At 44.8% G+C, this 16,995-nt stretch overlaps 1 protein-coding gene across 3 annotated transcripts in view; it reads left to right on the top strand.

Moving 5' to 3' along the window:
- GGNBP2 (gametogenetin binding protein 2) overlaps window positions 1–16,733 on the top strand; it is a 17,314-nt gene extending 581 nt beyond the window's left edge. Inside the window, exons 2-14 of one of the 3 annotated variants that reach the window (XM_041482719.1) lie at window positions 379–506; window positions 4,270–4,350; window positions 5,988–6,241; window positions 6,853–6,951; window positions 9,451–9,564; window positions 11,086–11,295; window positions 12,249–12,423; window positions 13,327–13,521; window positions 14,031–14,181; window positions 14,407–14,532; window positions 14,614–14,765; window positions 15,149–15,397; window positions 16,080–16,733. In XM_041482719.1, the coding sequence (XP_041338653.1) occupies window positions 414–506; window positions 4,270–4,350; window positions 5,988–6,241; window positions 6,853–6,951; window positions 9,451–9,564; window positions 11,086–11,295; window positions 12,249–12,423; window positions 13,327–13,521; window positions 14,031–14,181; window positions 14,407–14,532; window positions 14,614–14,765; window positions 15,149–15,397; window positions 16,080–16,283 (2,103 nt within the window). In that variant the 5' untranslated portion in view covers window positions 379–413 and the 3' untranslated portion in view covers window positions 16,284–16,733. Of the gene's footprint in view, window positions 1–10; window positions 507–4,269; window positions 4,351–5,987; window positions 6,242–6,852; window positions 6,952–9,450; window positions 9,565–11,085; window positions 11,296–12,248; window positions 12,424–13,326; window positions 13,522–14,030; window positions 14,182–14,406; window positions 14,533–14,613; window positions 14,766–15,148; window positions 15,398–16,079 lie in introns of those variants that run through there. The other 2 variants (XM_041482718.1, XM_041482720.1) reach the window with 2 other exon arrangements.
- Window positions 16,734–16,995: the final 262 nt, after the last annotated feature.

Raw genomic sequence — 16,995 nt, 5'->3', positions numbered from 1 at the left:
CCCGGCGGCCGCGCTGGGCCGGTGGCGGGCGGGCGGGCGGGGGGTGGCGGCTCCATTTTCCCCCGCGGGCTCCATCTCCCCTCCCAAACCTCCATCCCCGCCCGGGGTTCCGTCTCCCCGCTCGGATCTCCGCCTCCCTCTCTCCCCGGGGGTCTCCATCCCCCCGCGGCTCTGCCCGCGCTCCCCCCTCTCGCTGCCCGTGTGCTGCCGCATTCCCGGCCCGTTGCCGGCCCGCGCGGGTCCCTCCCGGCGGGGTGGGTGGGCCGGGCTCGGCGTGGTGAATCAGGCGATGGGGAGCGCAGGCTGGGTGCCGGCTGCTGGTGAAAGTGTGGCGGGGAAGCGCGGCGGGTGTTTACCTCCGGCCGGGGCCGCCCGCAGGCTGAAGCGGGGAGGAAGCGGCAGCAGCAGCAGCGATGGCGCGGCTGGTGGCGGTGTGCCGGGACGGCGAGGAGGAGTTCCCCTTCGAGAAGAGGCAGATCCCCCTCTACATCGATGACACCCTCACGGTGAGTCCCCGCCGCCCGTCCCGCCGTGCCCGCGCCTCCCGCGTGTTGCAATTGCCAGGCCGGGCCTTTCCTCCTTGCCGGGCCTCGCTGGCTCCTCCTCGGGCTCCTGCAGCGTTAATCTCCGGCACTTTGCAACACTTGGGGTTAACAGAGCTGAATGTGGCAACTTTTTTTTTTTTTTTTTTTTAATCTGATGGCCGGCTCTGAAAGCGGGCGAACCGCATAACGAGGGAGTTATCGCTGTGCCGGGGCCTGTGCACGAGTTGTGCCGGAGCCACGAGCGTGGCTCGGTGCTCAAGGGTGGAGCAAAGCCATTTTTCTGCTGGGAAGGAAGGGAGCCATGTTAACGTTAAACCCGGCTTAAAACCGCCTGGTTGTTCCCATCTCGAACAGGCAAGAAAAGGCTGAAGGCATTTTGGAGAGCTTTGGCGTGAAGTCAGGGTTATCGAGCCTGCAGAAATGTAACAAATCGGAGAGTTCCCGTTTCAGGGTGTTGCTGGGAGTTGGAAAACGTGGTTTGGCCGTTTCCAGAAGATTCAGTGGAAAAAGCAGCTAAATGCGGCGTGGAGGTTCTCGGGTCCTTCTCCTCGTGAGTTTAGAGGAAGGTTCAAAAATTGGATTGTAGGAGAACGCAAAAATTGTATTGTAGGAGAACACGGAGCAAATGGAAAAAAAACTCTCTAACTGGCCAGTTGCTCTTTGTTTTAAGTCTTAAAGCAGGAAAATGCGTGGAAAATAATATTGCACTTAGTGTAATTTGGTATCTTAATGATTCATGTTTGATTTGTCTTGATACTGGGACAGTAACTGTTGTTACTTTAAGTGATGTGGGGGTGATTTAAATTCCTAATCTAATGTTTAGGATGGAAGAATCCCTGAGTTTTATCAGCTAAGGAAGGTGTCCCTGCACATGGCAGGGGAGTGGAACTGGATGATTTTCAAGGTCCCTTCCAAGCCAAACTATTCTTCCACCTTCCAGAACAAAAGTGTTGAATGTCCTCAGAGAGGCCCCATCTGGTTTTGCTGCATTTGAAGGAAGTCCTGTTGCTGTATTTTAGTTTGGATCAATTTGAATGGTGGCATATTAATTTACCAAATATAATCACTGGTTTTGGCTTCTGTCTGGTTAGCTGTGTCCAGGTATTAGGCAAAGTTTCCCCTCAAGCTGTCCAAAGCAGTATCTGCCTCTCCTAGGGGGCTGATGACCTGGAAAACCCAGCACTGTGCAGGAATAGTGCAAGTTGGAGTTTTTTGGTGTCTTGGCCACACCTTGAAAGTTGTTTTGCCCATTCATTTTCCATGTGGTTTTAAGCTCTTGGATTTCTCTCTCTTTTTTTTTTTTTTAATTTAAATTTTTTTTTAATCCTTCTTGGACTCCTTATAAAAATTAGCAATTAGTTTGTGTCATGTAGACTTGCCATGCTCTTGTTGTTTTTGTTGTGTGTAATAGGTTGAGAGTGAAAATTCAGCTCTACCAGGTGGATGACTTCAGCAGACCTAAAACGCCATTTGTGGTTTAGTCCCAGAATTTAATACCAGGCCCAAACTTTGTGTAATTGCACTGTGTTGTTGCTGCCTTTCTGCTTTTTACACCATCCTCATGATTGAAAGGGTCCTGTAGCTGTGAATCAGTTTTCTATCCATATATATATCTATAGAAAAGGCATTTATGCAAGTGCAAGTCATCCTCACCATGAAGAAATCTTACCTTGTGTCTTTTTTTTTTTGGTCATTCTGCTTCTGTTGTTACAGAATATTTGGATTTCTAGGTGGTTTCTGGAGGCTTTTATTTAAAAAAAATCTGCAGCAGCAAGTGAATGAACTCTGAGCTTCCTTGTCTGTCATCTATAATTTATTTTTTAAATACTTAATGAGAGCTATTACAAGACATGCAGCTGTCTTTGAAACAGAATTTTACATCTGCAGCACTATCTTTAAAAACTAATGGTGGTTATTGATAGCGACTGGCTTCTGTTACCTCTTTGAAAACTCAAATTTTAAAAATAGTGGGAGCAGTCAGCTGAAAGAGTTAATCTGTGCCTTAAATGTGGAATCAGTGATTAGTGATTGCAAATTAGGAGTGAATGGCCCATGTGCTCCTGGTCTGGAATGTTGCTTTGTAGTAGCCCAGGAAGCAGCTCAGGTGCAGGGAGATGCTGCTGCCCTGAGTGGATTCTTCACCACCTCACTTCCCTGTTCCTTCTGGCTCAGCCAGAAATTAAAAGAGGTTTCAATATTGAACCCTTTTCATTTCTTAAGCAGCTTTTATGGTTTCTAGAAGGCATTCTATTTGATGTGGTATTACAGGATTTTTTTTTTTCCTTCCAGTTCAGGGTGTGATGGTGGTTGATGTTCAACCACTTAATAAAATCTCATCAGACACATGAATTAATTTAGTCTTTGATTCTTTTTGCTCTGTCGTACAAAATACCTCAGGGTGTTGTCTGATAGTGGCAGATGAAGGTGAGGGGGGAGAAATAGGCAGATTTATCTCTTGTCTCTGTTATTAGCTGATAGAGCCTTTACTTTTGCTTGTAGCTCCTGGCCCACAGAAACACCACATCAGTGATGTAAGAAACGTGCAAATCTGCAGCAGAAACCTGTGTGGATGGATCAGGGCTGAGGGAGGCTGCCGAGGGAGCTGGGGTTAGGATTGGCACTGCCCTGCACACAGATAAGGCAGCTGTGCCAGCGCTCAGATTGGGGCACACGGGACAGCAAAACAGTGCCTTGTTCTCAGAGAAATGCTGTTTATTTTGGAGTGGTGCTCGGTGCCTGCAGAAAGTGAATGTGTAGAGTTGGTAATTAGGCAGGCAGCAGGGAATTCTGCCTTCCCTAGACAGCTGAGGGGAGGTGGAAGGAGGAAAAGGGGTGAATCAGACAGTTCTGGTTGGTGCTCATTTGCATTGGGGTTATTAACCACGGTTGTTATTTTGCCTTTCAATTTTAAAGTGAACTTTCAGTATTCATATTGACAAATTCACTGTTTCTCGGTTTGGACAGAGAAGAGAACTCAGCCAGGCTTTACACATTTTTCTAGTTGCTTTCATTCTATTCCATGGTTGCACAGTTAGATTTTTGACTGAAAGTTACTTTCCTGATTTCTGCCTCCTCCCAAGAAATTGCCCTCTTTGTTTCTCAGTAATTTGATAAGAAATGTTATTAATTACTTACAAGTAATCACATTGTTCTGTAGGCTTAACATTTTGCTTTGAGCCTTTTGAGAGTTGCAGCTGCAATCACACAAAGCAAACTATGCCTTGGAGTACCTTGTTGGGTTAATATGGTTTGAAATTAGCCTTTGGAGGAGTTGACTCTGTCATTAAACTGTTGTGACTGTTTCCTCAGAGCTTTATAAATTGAGTTAAGCTGTTGGGTCCGTTTGGATCTCAGTGTGTTAAGTATTCTTCTTTTTTTTTTTTAACTGAAGCAGGGTCTCAAGTCATGCAGATGATGGACTGATGGTCCATTTAGCAACTTTTGCTTTCTAACAGCTATTTAAGAGTTGCCATTTATAAACTGCCTCTAGAACATTATATTAATGAAGCATTTATTACTTTGCTGAAACATTCACTATCTGGAATAGTTACTTGTATCCTTTCCCAAGCTCCAGTAATAATGTGAAAAGAATGAGCATTTAACATAATTTCAGTCTTATTTCCCCCAAGAAAGTAAAGCAACTAATGCTTTGGTTTTTTTATTTGTTTGTTTGTTTGTTTTGTCTGAAAGCTCCTCTTTAAATTGTTTTTCCTCTCTTGTATAGATGGTGATGGAATTTCCTGATAATGTGCTGAACCTCGATGGACATCAGAATAACAGTACACAACTGAAACAGTTCATCCAGGTAAATCATGTTTCCTAAGAAGTGAGATTTTGGCTTTCCTCAGGTGTGTGGTTTTTGCTTCTCCAGGAGGTTGTGACTCCTGGAATGCCTCAGACACGTCAGCACCTGGGAGCAATCACACGTTGGTACCAAAGTGCACTGGGCTCAGTTGTGCTCTGGATTCCTCAGCATTTATTGCACGTTGTCTTGTCAGGAGGCAATTGCTGCATGTCTGAGAGCTCAGAACTCACAGTGGGAGCTACAGCATCCTGATTTTTATTTTTCTGAGCAGTTTTGAACTGCCCTTTCAAGTGGATTGCTCAAGGTTGGGTTCTTATGATTAGTGCCCATACTAGGATAGAATTTATGTGCCAATTTGTGGATTTTATAGAGATAAGTAGTGAGAATTGGTTTTGTGGTACCCCAGAAACCTTAATCCTATAAACTGACGTGCCAAATTCTGGCAGATAACTGCAGCACTGTGACACCTGTAGCAGCTGCAGAGTGGTGCCACTTGATGTCCAGAGGAGCAGAGCTTGCTGCTCTGCAGTTGCATGGTTGCCTCTCTCAGGGCTGCCAGCAGCAGTGCAGACATGTGCTGCATGCCAAGTGCAGCTGGGTTGTGAAAATAGCTCGTTCCTGCTTTGCTGTGTCTCCTGCAATTAATTACAGGAAACAGGGTTATTGCAGAGTGATAGTGCTTGGCAGGTGATTTAATGGGCCTTCCTCTGAGAGCACAAACCTTAAGTGTTACCTGATGGCACCTCTGCTTTCCATATTGCATGGAAGGAGCTGAGAGCACTTTGTCCTTTCAGGGAATGGGAGTTCTGCTGTATTGTGTGGTCTTTTCTTCCTTTCCCCAGAAGTTGTGACAATTCCTTTGTGCCTGGGGAGTGTTTGGGTGGTGTGATGTGACAATAACACAGAAAATTCTCTGTGCAGGTACAACTCAAGTGTGGGTTTGTGTGTTGGGGTGTCAGGAAGGGACTCTCTGCTCTGCACAGCTCTGCTGGTGGCACTCCAGTGCTGCTGAAAGCCAAGGCAGTAATTCAGCAGTGAGGACTGAAGGGAATGTGCTTTTTGTGAGGACGTGTGCCTGGATGTGTTTGACACAGGGGCCAGGAGACACATCTACAATTGTTTATTGACGTAAGCAATATTAGAAGGTGTTCTCATTAATGTTCTATTAATAGCACACGTTGGATGTTCACTACTGAAGTCAAAGGCTTCACCCTGAGTAGTAATGTGTGCTTTCTTTAATTCCAGCTAGTAGGATTGTAACGGGAAATGGCATTTAGCCTTCCAGGAAAAATACTGCTAAATTGTCATGGTCTGAGCAGAACGAGTTGGTTGTAAATGAGATTTCCATAAATGCCAAGGAGCCTTTGTGAATTTCCTTTCCATGTGCCAAAGACAAAAGGAGTGTGAGTAGAAATTGAAAACTTGCAGTTGGTGTGTGTGTGTGACCTTTTCCTACAACATCTGTGCTGAGGTGGAGACAAAGAATTTCCCAGTTGGGACGGGATGGTTTTTGTGGGAGCATCCCATTCTTGGGACGGTTATTCTGAAGCAGCATTTGCGGTGAAAGGAGGCAACAGAGAGGTGAAAAAAACAGAGAATAAGCATGGAATGATGTGGTTTTTGTGATGTTTTTACAGAGACACAGCATGCTGAAGCAGCAGGACCTGAACATTGCCATGATGGTGACGTCGCGGGAGGTGCTGAGCGCGCTGTCGCAGCTGGTGCCGTGCGTGGGCTGCCGGCGCAGCGTGGAGCGCCTCTTCTCCCAGCTGGTGGAGTCAGGGAACCCTGCCCTGGAGCCCCTCACCGTGGGGCCCAAGGGGGTGCTCTCAGTCACCCGCAGCTGCATGACTGATGCCAAGAAGCTTTACACGCTCTTCTACGTGCATGGGTCAGTGTCTGCGAGTTGCTTGCGCCGTCACCGCTCTCTGCGTTGCCTTTGTGGTGGTGCTGAGTTGTCACAGCACGTTCTCCTCTTCAACATCCATAATTACAGCTCCTTGTTGCCTAAACTGGGGAAAAAGCAAAGCTAATCTTTGGTAGCACCAGTTGCAGTGCCATGATTGCAGTTGGAAGGTGGCAATATTTAATGTTGGGTCCTTAATCTGATGCAGGTGCTGCAGGGGTTTCGTGGTCTGTGGAAGAAAAGTGTTTGCCTCACTGTGTAAATAAAAGTGTTAATTTTTTCCACCAAAGTTTGCTGCACTTGGGTAGAAGGGTAACACTGAGAAAGTGAAACCTTCTGGGCTTGGTGAGCACAATAAATACCCCAGTGCCATTAGTTCCTGAGCTGTCAGCAGAGCAAACAGGGAGTGCTCAGCACAGTGTGTCTTGGCCTTCCAGTTGGCTTCAGCTTGTTCTTCTTGCTCCAGTTAGCAGGAAAAGTAGGGAAGGTTAGTGCAGAGTTGAGGAGATTGAGATGGGGAGAGTGAGGTAGTGTAACCTGATCCAGTGGTTTTGAGAATACAAAGTTCCTCACTTTTTTTTTTTTTTTTTCCATAGGTCCAAACTGAATGACATGATTGATGCAATTCCCAAAAGTAAGAAGAACAAGAGGTGTCAGCTACACTCCCTGGATACACACAAACCAAAACCTTTGGGGTAAGTCTGTGTTTAACATGCACAATTGAAATATTTCAAGGAAGCTGAGTATTGAGACTAATTTATTTTTAAGCATTGAGATCAATTTTTATGCTCTGGTCTGCTTGCCAGGGTAGCAGTTGGATTGTAGCAGACCTAAATAGTTGTTGGGGAGAGGAAGAGATGCACCAGGAGTTTTTGAGATGCTCAGGGCATGGATGGCTTCTGCACTGTGATATAAAAATCTCTCTAGAAAGACAAACTGGTTTTTGTGCTCTAGACCAAAATGGTTGCTCAGCAGATTTTCTCACATTGAGGTCAAAGGGTGCATGCTAAATAAATATACATCATTTTGCTTGGGATTATTAAAAATGCCTTGCACAACTGTTAACCAAGGGCTTTATTGTGGTTGGATGCAGGGTTAAAACTGGAACTCCATAAAATGTATTTGCTCAAAAGTGACAGCATGTTTTGAATACACCACTGAACAATATGCATATATGCCTCTGTCTTGAAGCTGAAATGATTTATTCCAGCTGGTTAAGCAGAAAAACACTCCCTGTAAATCTATTGTGGATTTTGGGGAGGTTTCTTGTTTGTGTGGTGGCTCCTTTTATTATTTTTTTTTTAATATGAGGACCAATAAATTAGTCTCTTGGGCTTAATTGGAGTGTCTGGACCTTTTTTACTCATCTGTGTTCTGCTGCTGCTTAAGCCTCCAACCTGTGAAAGCTTGCTCATGGTTTCCAGTTACAGGACATGTATTTTTCTATGCAGATTGGAGTCTCTCTGGGTTTAGTTAAATCCCCTGGGATACCAGGCATGTGGAATTTGACACTCGATTTTTGCTTGTGCTGCTTGAGGATACTGGGAACTAATCATTATCTTCTATTATATTTTGGTTATAGGCCTTTCAGAAAATTAGTTTAAAGCTTGTGTTACACAAGATCCTGAGAGTATAGGGGTGTAGATATATATATTTATTTTTTAAATAAAGCAAGTTCATAGCATCATGAAAGTGGTTTTTGGGGTTTTTTTATATTTAGTAAGCTTAATCTTTTCTGTGTGAGAACAGATGCTGTGGAACCTGCAGTTAGCACATGGGCAAGGTAGAACAATTCTGAAGCTGAATGAATAGAGAGGAGAATGCTGCTTTTATTTCCTCAATTCATGCTGGAATAAACCCCCTTTGGATGCTGGCAGGTTAATAGGGAATATGAGGAAGAGCAATATTTTATACTCTGCAGGTAAAACCTTGGGGTTATCAGAGAACATGGCCTGTGGACAAGCAGTGCAGTTTGCTAAAGAAGCAGGACTTTCATTCCCCTCCTCAGCTAAAACCCAGAGTGTATCAGCTTTTATATAAATTCAAATAAATCTGCCTGCAGTGGGCACAGACAGGCTCTGGCTGGGCTGTCACAGAACAAACTTCATTTACCAACACACAGCTCCTGCTCCACATCTTTACTCCTGAAGAAACTCCTACAGATGAGTTGCATCTGCTGGGCATTTCCTCCACACAAAAAAGGCTTTGAGCTGGAGCTGTGTGTTTAATTAGAGGAGTTATGTAAGCAGCTAATGCCACTCGAGGGTTCTTGGTGTCCTCAGTCTGTGCCTGGCTTTTGGCTCCTCAGCTCTGTTTGGGGCTCAGGAGCATTTGAAACTCTCCTAAATGCAAGCCCTGTGACCTGGCAAACTGGGTAATGGCACACAGAACTCCTCTAATTAGGAAACAGGGCTGCTTCTTCCCATTTTCCTGCTCTGTTGTGTCCATAAGACAGAAATGACCATTCTGACAAAGTGTCAAGTGTAGACAAGCCTGTAAGTAACCATGGCTTGTTATTTAAAGTCCATTTTTCTGCTCACTTTTAGCACATCCAGATGTGAGTAGTCAAGTTACTTTGATATTCTAACAAATTTTTGAAATTTGAGGTAGGATGTCTTATGGTGAAAGTTGTTTGGGTTTTTTTTTTGTTTTGCTTTTTTCTTTTGTTATTTTACCAAACTGTCTTCAGCTGACAAATATTAAAACTCTAATTTGTTTATACTTAAAGCAATATTTTGAATATCACAACTGGTTTGCAGCTGTAACATTAGAAAGTCATGGTGAGTCTGGGCTATAAACATGGACAGCAAAATTTGCATCTCAGTTCTGACCCAAACTTTCATAGATGTTAAGGCTTAACCTATAAAGAATTCAAATTAAATTAAGGAACAGATCAGCATTTTCCATAGGATTCGTTTAGGAAGAATAACTAGCTGATAATATATATGTTATAGGTCTGAAAAATGTTTGGTAATACTATGTGACAGTGAAAGGAGCAGTAGCAGACTCAGTTCAAAGAAAATAAGAGCAGTTAAGAAAAGTAGAGAAGACAGGAAGAGGAAAGAGAACAAGTGTAGCATCATTTTCTGCTATGGACCTTCCCAGGGAGCAGTCAGGTAAAGAATGAGGCTCTGCTGGGCTGCTTTGCTGCCTCCCAGCAGGATTAGGAAGAGTTTGGTGTCGTTTCCATGCAGGGGTTGCTGGATGGATGTGTGGGAGCTGATGTCCCAGGAGTGCAGGGATGAAGTGGTGCTGATCGACTCCAGCTGCCTCCTAGAAACCTTAGAAACCTACCTACGAAAACACAGGTATGTGAGGGCAGCACAGCACACCTTCCCTGGGGGAAATACTTGGCTTTTGGGAGATCAAAATGTCCAAAATGTAGAGGGCTTTGTCTTGTGAAGCTGAAGATGTCAGCTTGGTGGGGATGGGGGACTTTGCCTTGCAGTTGATGTGACAAAGATGGTGGAATATTCTTTTGTCTAATGAAAGGGAAGATGTGGAGACCTCTGATGAAGTCATAGCTGCTTGTCTTAATTTTTTTGGCTAGGATTAAATGATGGTTTACAGTTTAATGTTTAGAAACTGTGTTCTCATTCACTCTTTCTCTGCTCTTGGGTTGTGCCTGTTTTTAGGCTTTCAGGGAGCGTGTGCCATTTCAGAATCCTGTGAACTGTACTAGTGCAAGCAGATTTTAGGCTTGGTGTTGCCTTTAAAGTAGTGTTTTAAACCACTTATTTATGCCTGGTGCTGTTAAATCTCTCTTGCAGGGCAGAAATAAACCATTAAATTATAGTTGCATGTGCACAGGACCTGCCGTGCTGATTGAAAAGTTTTAATTTCCAGCAGTCTCAAGGTTCTGATATCAACTGTGGGGGCACAGATGGGCGCGGGGGTGGTGGTGCTGTGGAAATAACACTTTGGAAACAAAATAACTTTAATCTCCTGTGACATTAAACACTGCCTTGGCTGCCTTCCTGGTGCTAACCTGCAATAATATTGCTGTTTTCTCTCCTTCCACTGCAGAAAGCAGGCAGGTATCGTAGGTCTAACAGCAAAATATGTTTGATTTAGTGCTGTCAAATGGCTGGAGACACTAGGAAAGGGAAAAACACCATCCAGGGCTGGCATGGGGAGCCAGCTTTGAGCTGAAATGTGAGCAGCTTGTCTGACTTGCATTTTTAGAGTCATCCAGCAAGATATCTTGTGGCCTCTTGAAGGTTACTCCTCTTATGACACAGAATGAGCTTAATTTGCTTGTATTTTAATTATAAGTGTACTCCTGTCACACATGAGCTGTCACATGTTTAAAATGAATGTGTTGTGTTATAAATAACCCTCGTTTGGCCATCAGCACAGCAATCTAATAATTCAAAATATGTTTGTGGTGGAAACAAGGATCACTCTTGTACAGCAGGCACCAGAGGATACTTTGCCTTGTTTCTTATCACTCACTTGAGTACACTTGAAAGAATTGTTAGAAGGTGATGTGGTATGTGTTACTTGAGAGAGGGATTTTGCTCTGGTTTGCAGTACTTGCTCACTGCTGAGATTTCTGGTCTTTGAGTTGAATTCCGTGTGGGAATTTCTTCAAATCAAGGATTCGCTGGTGGGCTGCACTCCATGGGTCAGAGGACAGAAGTTTGATATCCAGGTTAATAACGTAGAATAGATGGGATAATTCTGGTCAGTTTAGGTGGATCATAGCCAGAATACTGTAATAATTACATTTTTGAAGCAGCACAACCCTCCTGCTCCCCAATTCAACCCCACCACCGCACACCCGGCGCGTTCGGTCGAACCCAACCTCCTTCCGTGCTTCCCCCCAGATTCTGCACCGACTGCAAGAACAAAGTGCTGCGTGCCTACAACATCCTGATCGGGGAGCTGGACTGCAGCAAGGAGAAGGGCTACTGTGCTGCCCTGTACGAGGGGCTGCGCTGCTGCCCCCACGAGCGCCACATCCACGTGTGCTGCGAGACCGACTTCATCGCGCACCTCTTGGGCCGGGCCGAGCCCGAGTTCGCAGGAGGGTATGAGTATGTAATTGGCTAGAGTGGGCTATCTAGCGCTTTGCTTCTTTATTTGACTCTTCAATGTCTTTGCCCAAAGTGGCTTTTTTTTGCCTCTTTGCTGCGTGATGAACTCGTGGTTGTGGATATCTTGTACTGGTGTAGACTCGGAGAGAGCGCTTCGGAAGGTTTCGGCTGTGCTTTGGAAGGAAGAAGTGACCAAATGTTGTTCGCTCCCTGGAGCTGCCTGCTTGTCCACTGAGGTGTTCAAATATGCGAAATAGAAAGAGAGCTTTGGTTGAGTTTTGCCAAATGCCAAGTATTCAAGTTAGTTTTGTTGCCATTTGTGTATTTCTGAGCCTTTTTTAAAGCGTCTTAAAACCATCCAGTGAAAAGTTCGGAGCTCAGTATTGGAGAACTGTAGAATGAGTTGGAAGTGACATTAAAGATCATCTAGTTCCAACCTCAGTACCTTTAAAGCTCAGTCATAACTGTTTAATGAGGAGGGTAAATCCTTTCATAGTAGTTTTCCCTTAACAGATTGATAGATAATAGATGAATAATGAACAGATTAATACTGAAATGTTTTTACTCTGCACGGTAAGTAATGTACAAAATTCCCTGTGTGTTTATTCAGCTTGAGCTAAGTGATGGTGAAATAATTGCTGTGAATTCCAGCAAATTTTAGGACCCAAAAGAATGCACCTCTGGCATTTAAACTCTTGATCCCTCTGAGGAAGAGCAGGATATGGCACCTGAAGCCAGAGGTGGCATAGTGAGAAGGCAGAGTACTGCTTCACAGTGGTGGCTTTGACCTGTTCCTTTCTATTTTGCATCTGCATGCAGCACAGCAGAGCCCTGCCAGGCTGCTCCTGCAAACACAGCTGCAGCTGTGCCTCCAGAGAACACATCAGCCCTGCTTTGATCCCTAGGTTGGCTTCTAGCTGCTCTAACAATGCTCTGGTTCCCCTTTCCCCCAGACGGAGAGAGAGGCACGCCAAGACAATAGACATAGCCCAGGAGGAGGTTCTCACCTGCCTGGGCATCCACCTCTACGAGAGGTTGCACCGGATCTGGCAGAAGCTGCGGGCTGAGGAGCAGACGTGGCAGATGCTCTTTTACCTGGGGGTCGATGCTTTACGCAAGAGCTTTGAGGTAAAAACGTCGAGTTTTGTCCAACTTGTGTCCGAGTTGCTGGGCCTCTTGTCACTGTAATTCATTTTCTGCTTTTCAGGGCTGGAAGGAGGGTCAAGGGTGTTGCAGTCAATCCCTTGTTGAGTTGTGTGACATCCATGCACAGCACTACTGGAGTGTGTTCCCATGTGGAATAAACTGGAATATAAAAGATTGAGGCTTGCTTTTACTTTCAAGCTGCCCATTCCAGTACACTGAACCTTCTGTGTTATTAGTTCTGTTTTTCTACCTGATTGCATTTAAAGTAGCTCAGGCTACAACAGTTTTTGGTTGGTTTGTGAGTGAAAATGGAGGATGTGCTTTTGAATTACTAAAGTGGTTGCAAACTCTTGTGTTCAGCTTGTTCTGAATGCACTCTGATCCTGTGGGATCCTGAGCTTCAGACAGTTCCTTTAACATATACCAAAACTCATTATTAATTACCAGTTTATATGACATGGATATCTTTTTTGTTATGTTCATCTTCCATTCATAACTGTTCTCTCTAAAAGCCTCTAAAACACCAGAGAAGGAGAAGGAAAATCAGTTTGGGAATGATCACAGTGGAACCTTGAGCTGGTTAGTTCTTGGAGTTTTTTTTAATCCCACAGGATCAGAGATCACTGATCCAACAATGCATTAAAATCTGCAGCTCTTCACTGAAAAATGTGAATCTGGGCCATAGGTGCAAGCCAGAGCCCCCCGACACATGAGTTTCCAGCAGTCTAAACCAAGTGGCTGCATCTTGGTGGGCATTTTTCTCCTGTAGCCAATAGTTGGTGCTACTGGGGTTTCATTCCTGGCTGTTTCCCTCCTCCTGTTTTATAAATGAAAAAGCTTGAACTGTGATGACTTCTGTAACTGGATCTAACCTCTTGTAAACAGATGGCTGTGGAAAAAGTGCAGGGCATTAGTCGATTGGAGCAGCTCTGTGAAGAGTTTTCAGAAGAAGAGAGAGTGAGAGAGCTTAAACAAGAGAAGAAACGCCAAAAGCGGAAGAACAGAAGGAAAAATAAATGTGTGTGTGAGATCCCTGCTCCTCTGCAGGCAGCAGAAGAGAAGGAAATCAATCAGGCAAAGGTAAACATGGGTAGCTGGGGCTTTTTGGGGCTTCATCCATCAGCTCACTGTTCCATGGTAGAATTCTTGAGGGATTTTCTTGTATTTTGGTCCCTGGTGGAATTGAATGCTCTTTCAGATGAGCAGAGTCTTTGTAAAGTAGTTACCTGGGACTCCTCAGCTTGTGGGGTTTTTTTAAATCATAAATCTGAGGTTCAGGTTATGCCAGTCACTCAGAACCTGGGGATTCAGATGCTGCTTGTAGACAATTACCAGTGGATTTTTGGAGAGGGGGAATCTTGGAGTGCATTTATTATTCAGGATCTCTTGGCTGACCTTAATGGGCTGTGCCTGTGGGTCAAGGTAAATTGGTTGGGGTTTTGTTTAGTTGTGTCGTACTTGTGAAGAATTCTAAGCAATGCTGTTATCAGTCAGTGTCAGCTGGTTTTTCTCATGGAAAGAGTATCCTTTACAAAAGTGCTGGCTGAGCTGCTTTCAGTGCCTGCAATGTTTTTTGTTTCTGTTTGAAGGAGAACTCAAACTTCACGGAAAGCAGCTGCAAAGCCTGTGGTAGCACCGAAGAAGCCAACAACTGTGTAGAAGTAATTGTTACTAATGAAAGCACTTCTTGCACTTGTCCTAGTAGTGGTACCCTATTAGGCTCACCTAAAATCAAGAAAGGTATGTTAAATGTCAGTATTGTTCATTTTTAAAAAGCATTTGCCATTTATGGGGTGAACAGTGGTCACCTGTTTTTAAAAAGGTGGAGGTGGAATGAGGTGATTTTTAAGGACACTTCCAACCCAAACCTGTCTGGGGGTTCTCTGAATTCTCTCTTGTTAGAGGCATAACTAAAGAATGTGCAGCAGTTCCTACAGATGGCAGTAATTTTGGCCTCTGTCTCAGGTTTATCTCCACACTGTACTGGCAGCGACTGTGGCTATTCCTCGAGCATGGAGGGCAGCGAAACGGGGTCCCGGGAGGGCTCGGACGTGGCCTGCACTGAGGGCATCTGCAACCATGATGAAAATGGTAGGTTTGGGAAGAAGATAATGATGCTTTAATATCCCCAGAGCTGCAGCATCTCAAAAGAAACTTGGCTGTGTTTTGCAGGGGACGATGCCTGCGTCCATCGCTGCGACGACAAGGAGGAGGATGGAGACAGCTGTGTGGAGTGCTGGGCTAATGCAGAGGAGAGTAACACAAAAGGCAAAAACAAAAAGAAGAAAAAGAAAAGTAAAGCTTTGAAGTGTGAGAATGACCACGTAAGGAACATGGCTCTACCAGATGCTTCTCTAAGTGCTTACATTTGAAAGTAGTTGCAGAAGGATTTTAAATTCTGATTGAGACTTATGCTGAAAATGGGACAGCAGGGATCTCCTGTTCCCTTGTCATCCCAAGTTTTGGAATTGAGGTCCTTCCTCTAGGTTAGGTTGTGGTGGAGTCTCTTCTGTGTTCCTAAGCATGTGCACTTCTACTCACTCTCAGTGAATGTGCCACCCCCAGCTCCCCAGGCACATGTTTAAGTATAAATCTCTACCCTTGCTCACCTTTGAACCTTTCTCTTTTCCCTCTGCTTCCGTCTCAAACAGGAGTGTTCCACATGAAACACTGCTGGCAGTTGATTGCAGGCTCTTTTCCGTTTCAGATTCAGAAACTTGGGAGCTGTCTGGCAGATGCAGGTAGCAGAGAGACCTCAGGAAATCTCACGCACACAGAGTTTCACCGCGACAAGACCAAAGACACACACGCTGAGAGCTGCTGTAGCGCAGACAAAAGCGGCCAGCAGTTGCCTTGGTTTGAGCATATGAAAAATGTGTCACAGTTTGCAGAACCTACAGAAATGTCACTTGTCCCTGATACTGGAAAAGGTGCCAAAAGCTTAGTGGAGCTCCTTGTAAGTAAATGCTGCATTTGAGTTTTGGGTTGTAGCATTTAATCTTTGGGGCTGAGAACTCAACTCCTGGTGAGGAATTGAGTCCCAGTGTTGAGTTCAGTTCCTTGTGCACGTTCCCTGAGAAGTTTATAATTGAATGCTTTGCAGAGGAGGAGAAATGGTCGCTGGAATGCAGTGACAGAACTTGTGTTGCAAGTGCTCATTGTCAAGGATTGCATTATTCTGAAACATGAAGTGGGCATTATTGCTGCCTTCAGGCCTCAAATGTGACTTCAGGCTCCTTGGGCAGCTTTCACCTCTCTCCCTCCTCCTCCTCCTCCTTCTTCTCCTCCTCCCATTTATTTATTTACTTTGCTCTCTTTCCCTGCTTTTTCCTTTTCTTTCCTTTCTTTTTTCATCTCCCCACCTCTCAATTTTCTCTCTCGCCACCCTCCTTTTTTTCCCTTTTTCTTTCCCCACCTTTCCCCCCAAAACCCTCTAATAAAATCCATCCTCTTCCCATGGGAATGTGCTAAGACTGAAGCAGATTTGGATCCATTTAATGACTGAATTGGCTGCTTCTCACCCCAAACCAGCAGAGCCCTGTGTGAATCTGGATCATCCAGCTGGGCTTTGGGCTGGGGTCAGATGTGCTGCACAGGAGGGCAGTGCTGGAGCTCTGAAATCCCTCTTCTCGTTGCAGGATGAGTCAGAGTGCACTTCTGATGAGGAACTGTTCATCTCCCAGGATGAAATCCAATCCTTCATGGCAAACAACAAGTCTTTCTACAGCAACCGGGAGCAGTACCGGCAGCACCTGAAGGAGAAGTTCAACAAGTACTGTCGCCTCAACGACCACAAGGGGCCCGTCTGCAACAGCTGGCTGGCAACAGCTGGAGCCAACTGAACCCAGTCCAACTCTGTCTGTCACTGAAACTCGAGATGACTACTGCGCCTTCTCCTTCCAAACTTAATTTAGTGACTTACGGCAAAATTTTATCTTAAATTAATGTGATTCTTTTTTTTTTTTCTTGGTTTTTTTTTTTTCAGGGGGAGGCTGGTGGAGGTGATTTCCTTAATTTTGTTCTTTCTCCAGGCTTGTATCTTTAGTTGAGTAGCTGTGCAAGCCTCTCTTCTAATTTAAGCCATCTCTTTTCATTCAATGTTTCTCTTCCTGTGAGACTTACAAAAAGCAAACTAGTGGCAAAGTAATGTTGTACCTATAATTCTGTACAGAATGACAAGGAGCTGAATATAAGATTTTACAAAGTAGACATCCATTTGCAAAATGTTTTGGATGTAATATGTTAAAGCGCAATGTGCAAAAATTTAAATAAAGAATATTTATTAATATGCATAGTAAAGGTGAGTGTCTATGTTTGTACTCTGAGTGCTCAATTCCTGCGGCTCAGGTGGGGGTAAGGTGAGGAAAGCTGGTCTGGGAAAGGACAAATCCTTGAAAACCAGGCTCTGTGCTCCTCCAGGGATGTGGTTTGGGGATGTGGGGTTGCTGCCAGCCCAGCAGGGACTGTGTTGGTGGCACGGTCCCAACCTGGCGCTGCTCGGCATCAGGTGCCTGTTCTGCTTCCAGGAGCTGGGATAAGGGATGGCCACGGCTC

The sequence above is a fragment of the Pyrgilauda ruficollis genome, unplaced genomic scaffold (assembly GCF_017590135.1).
Source record: "Pyrgilauda ruficollis isolate IOZ18807 unplaced genomic scaffold, ASM1759013v1 scaffold59, whole genome shotgun sequence".
In the NCBI taxonomy this organism is placed as follows: Eukaryota; Metazoa; Chordata; class Aves; order Passeriformes; family Passeridae; genus Pyrgilauda; species Pyrgilauda ruficollis.
This window is presented reverse-complemented; position numbering and strand designations above follow the sequence as displayed.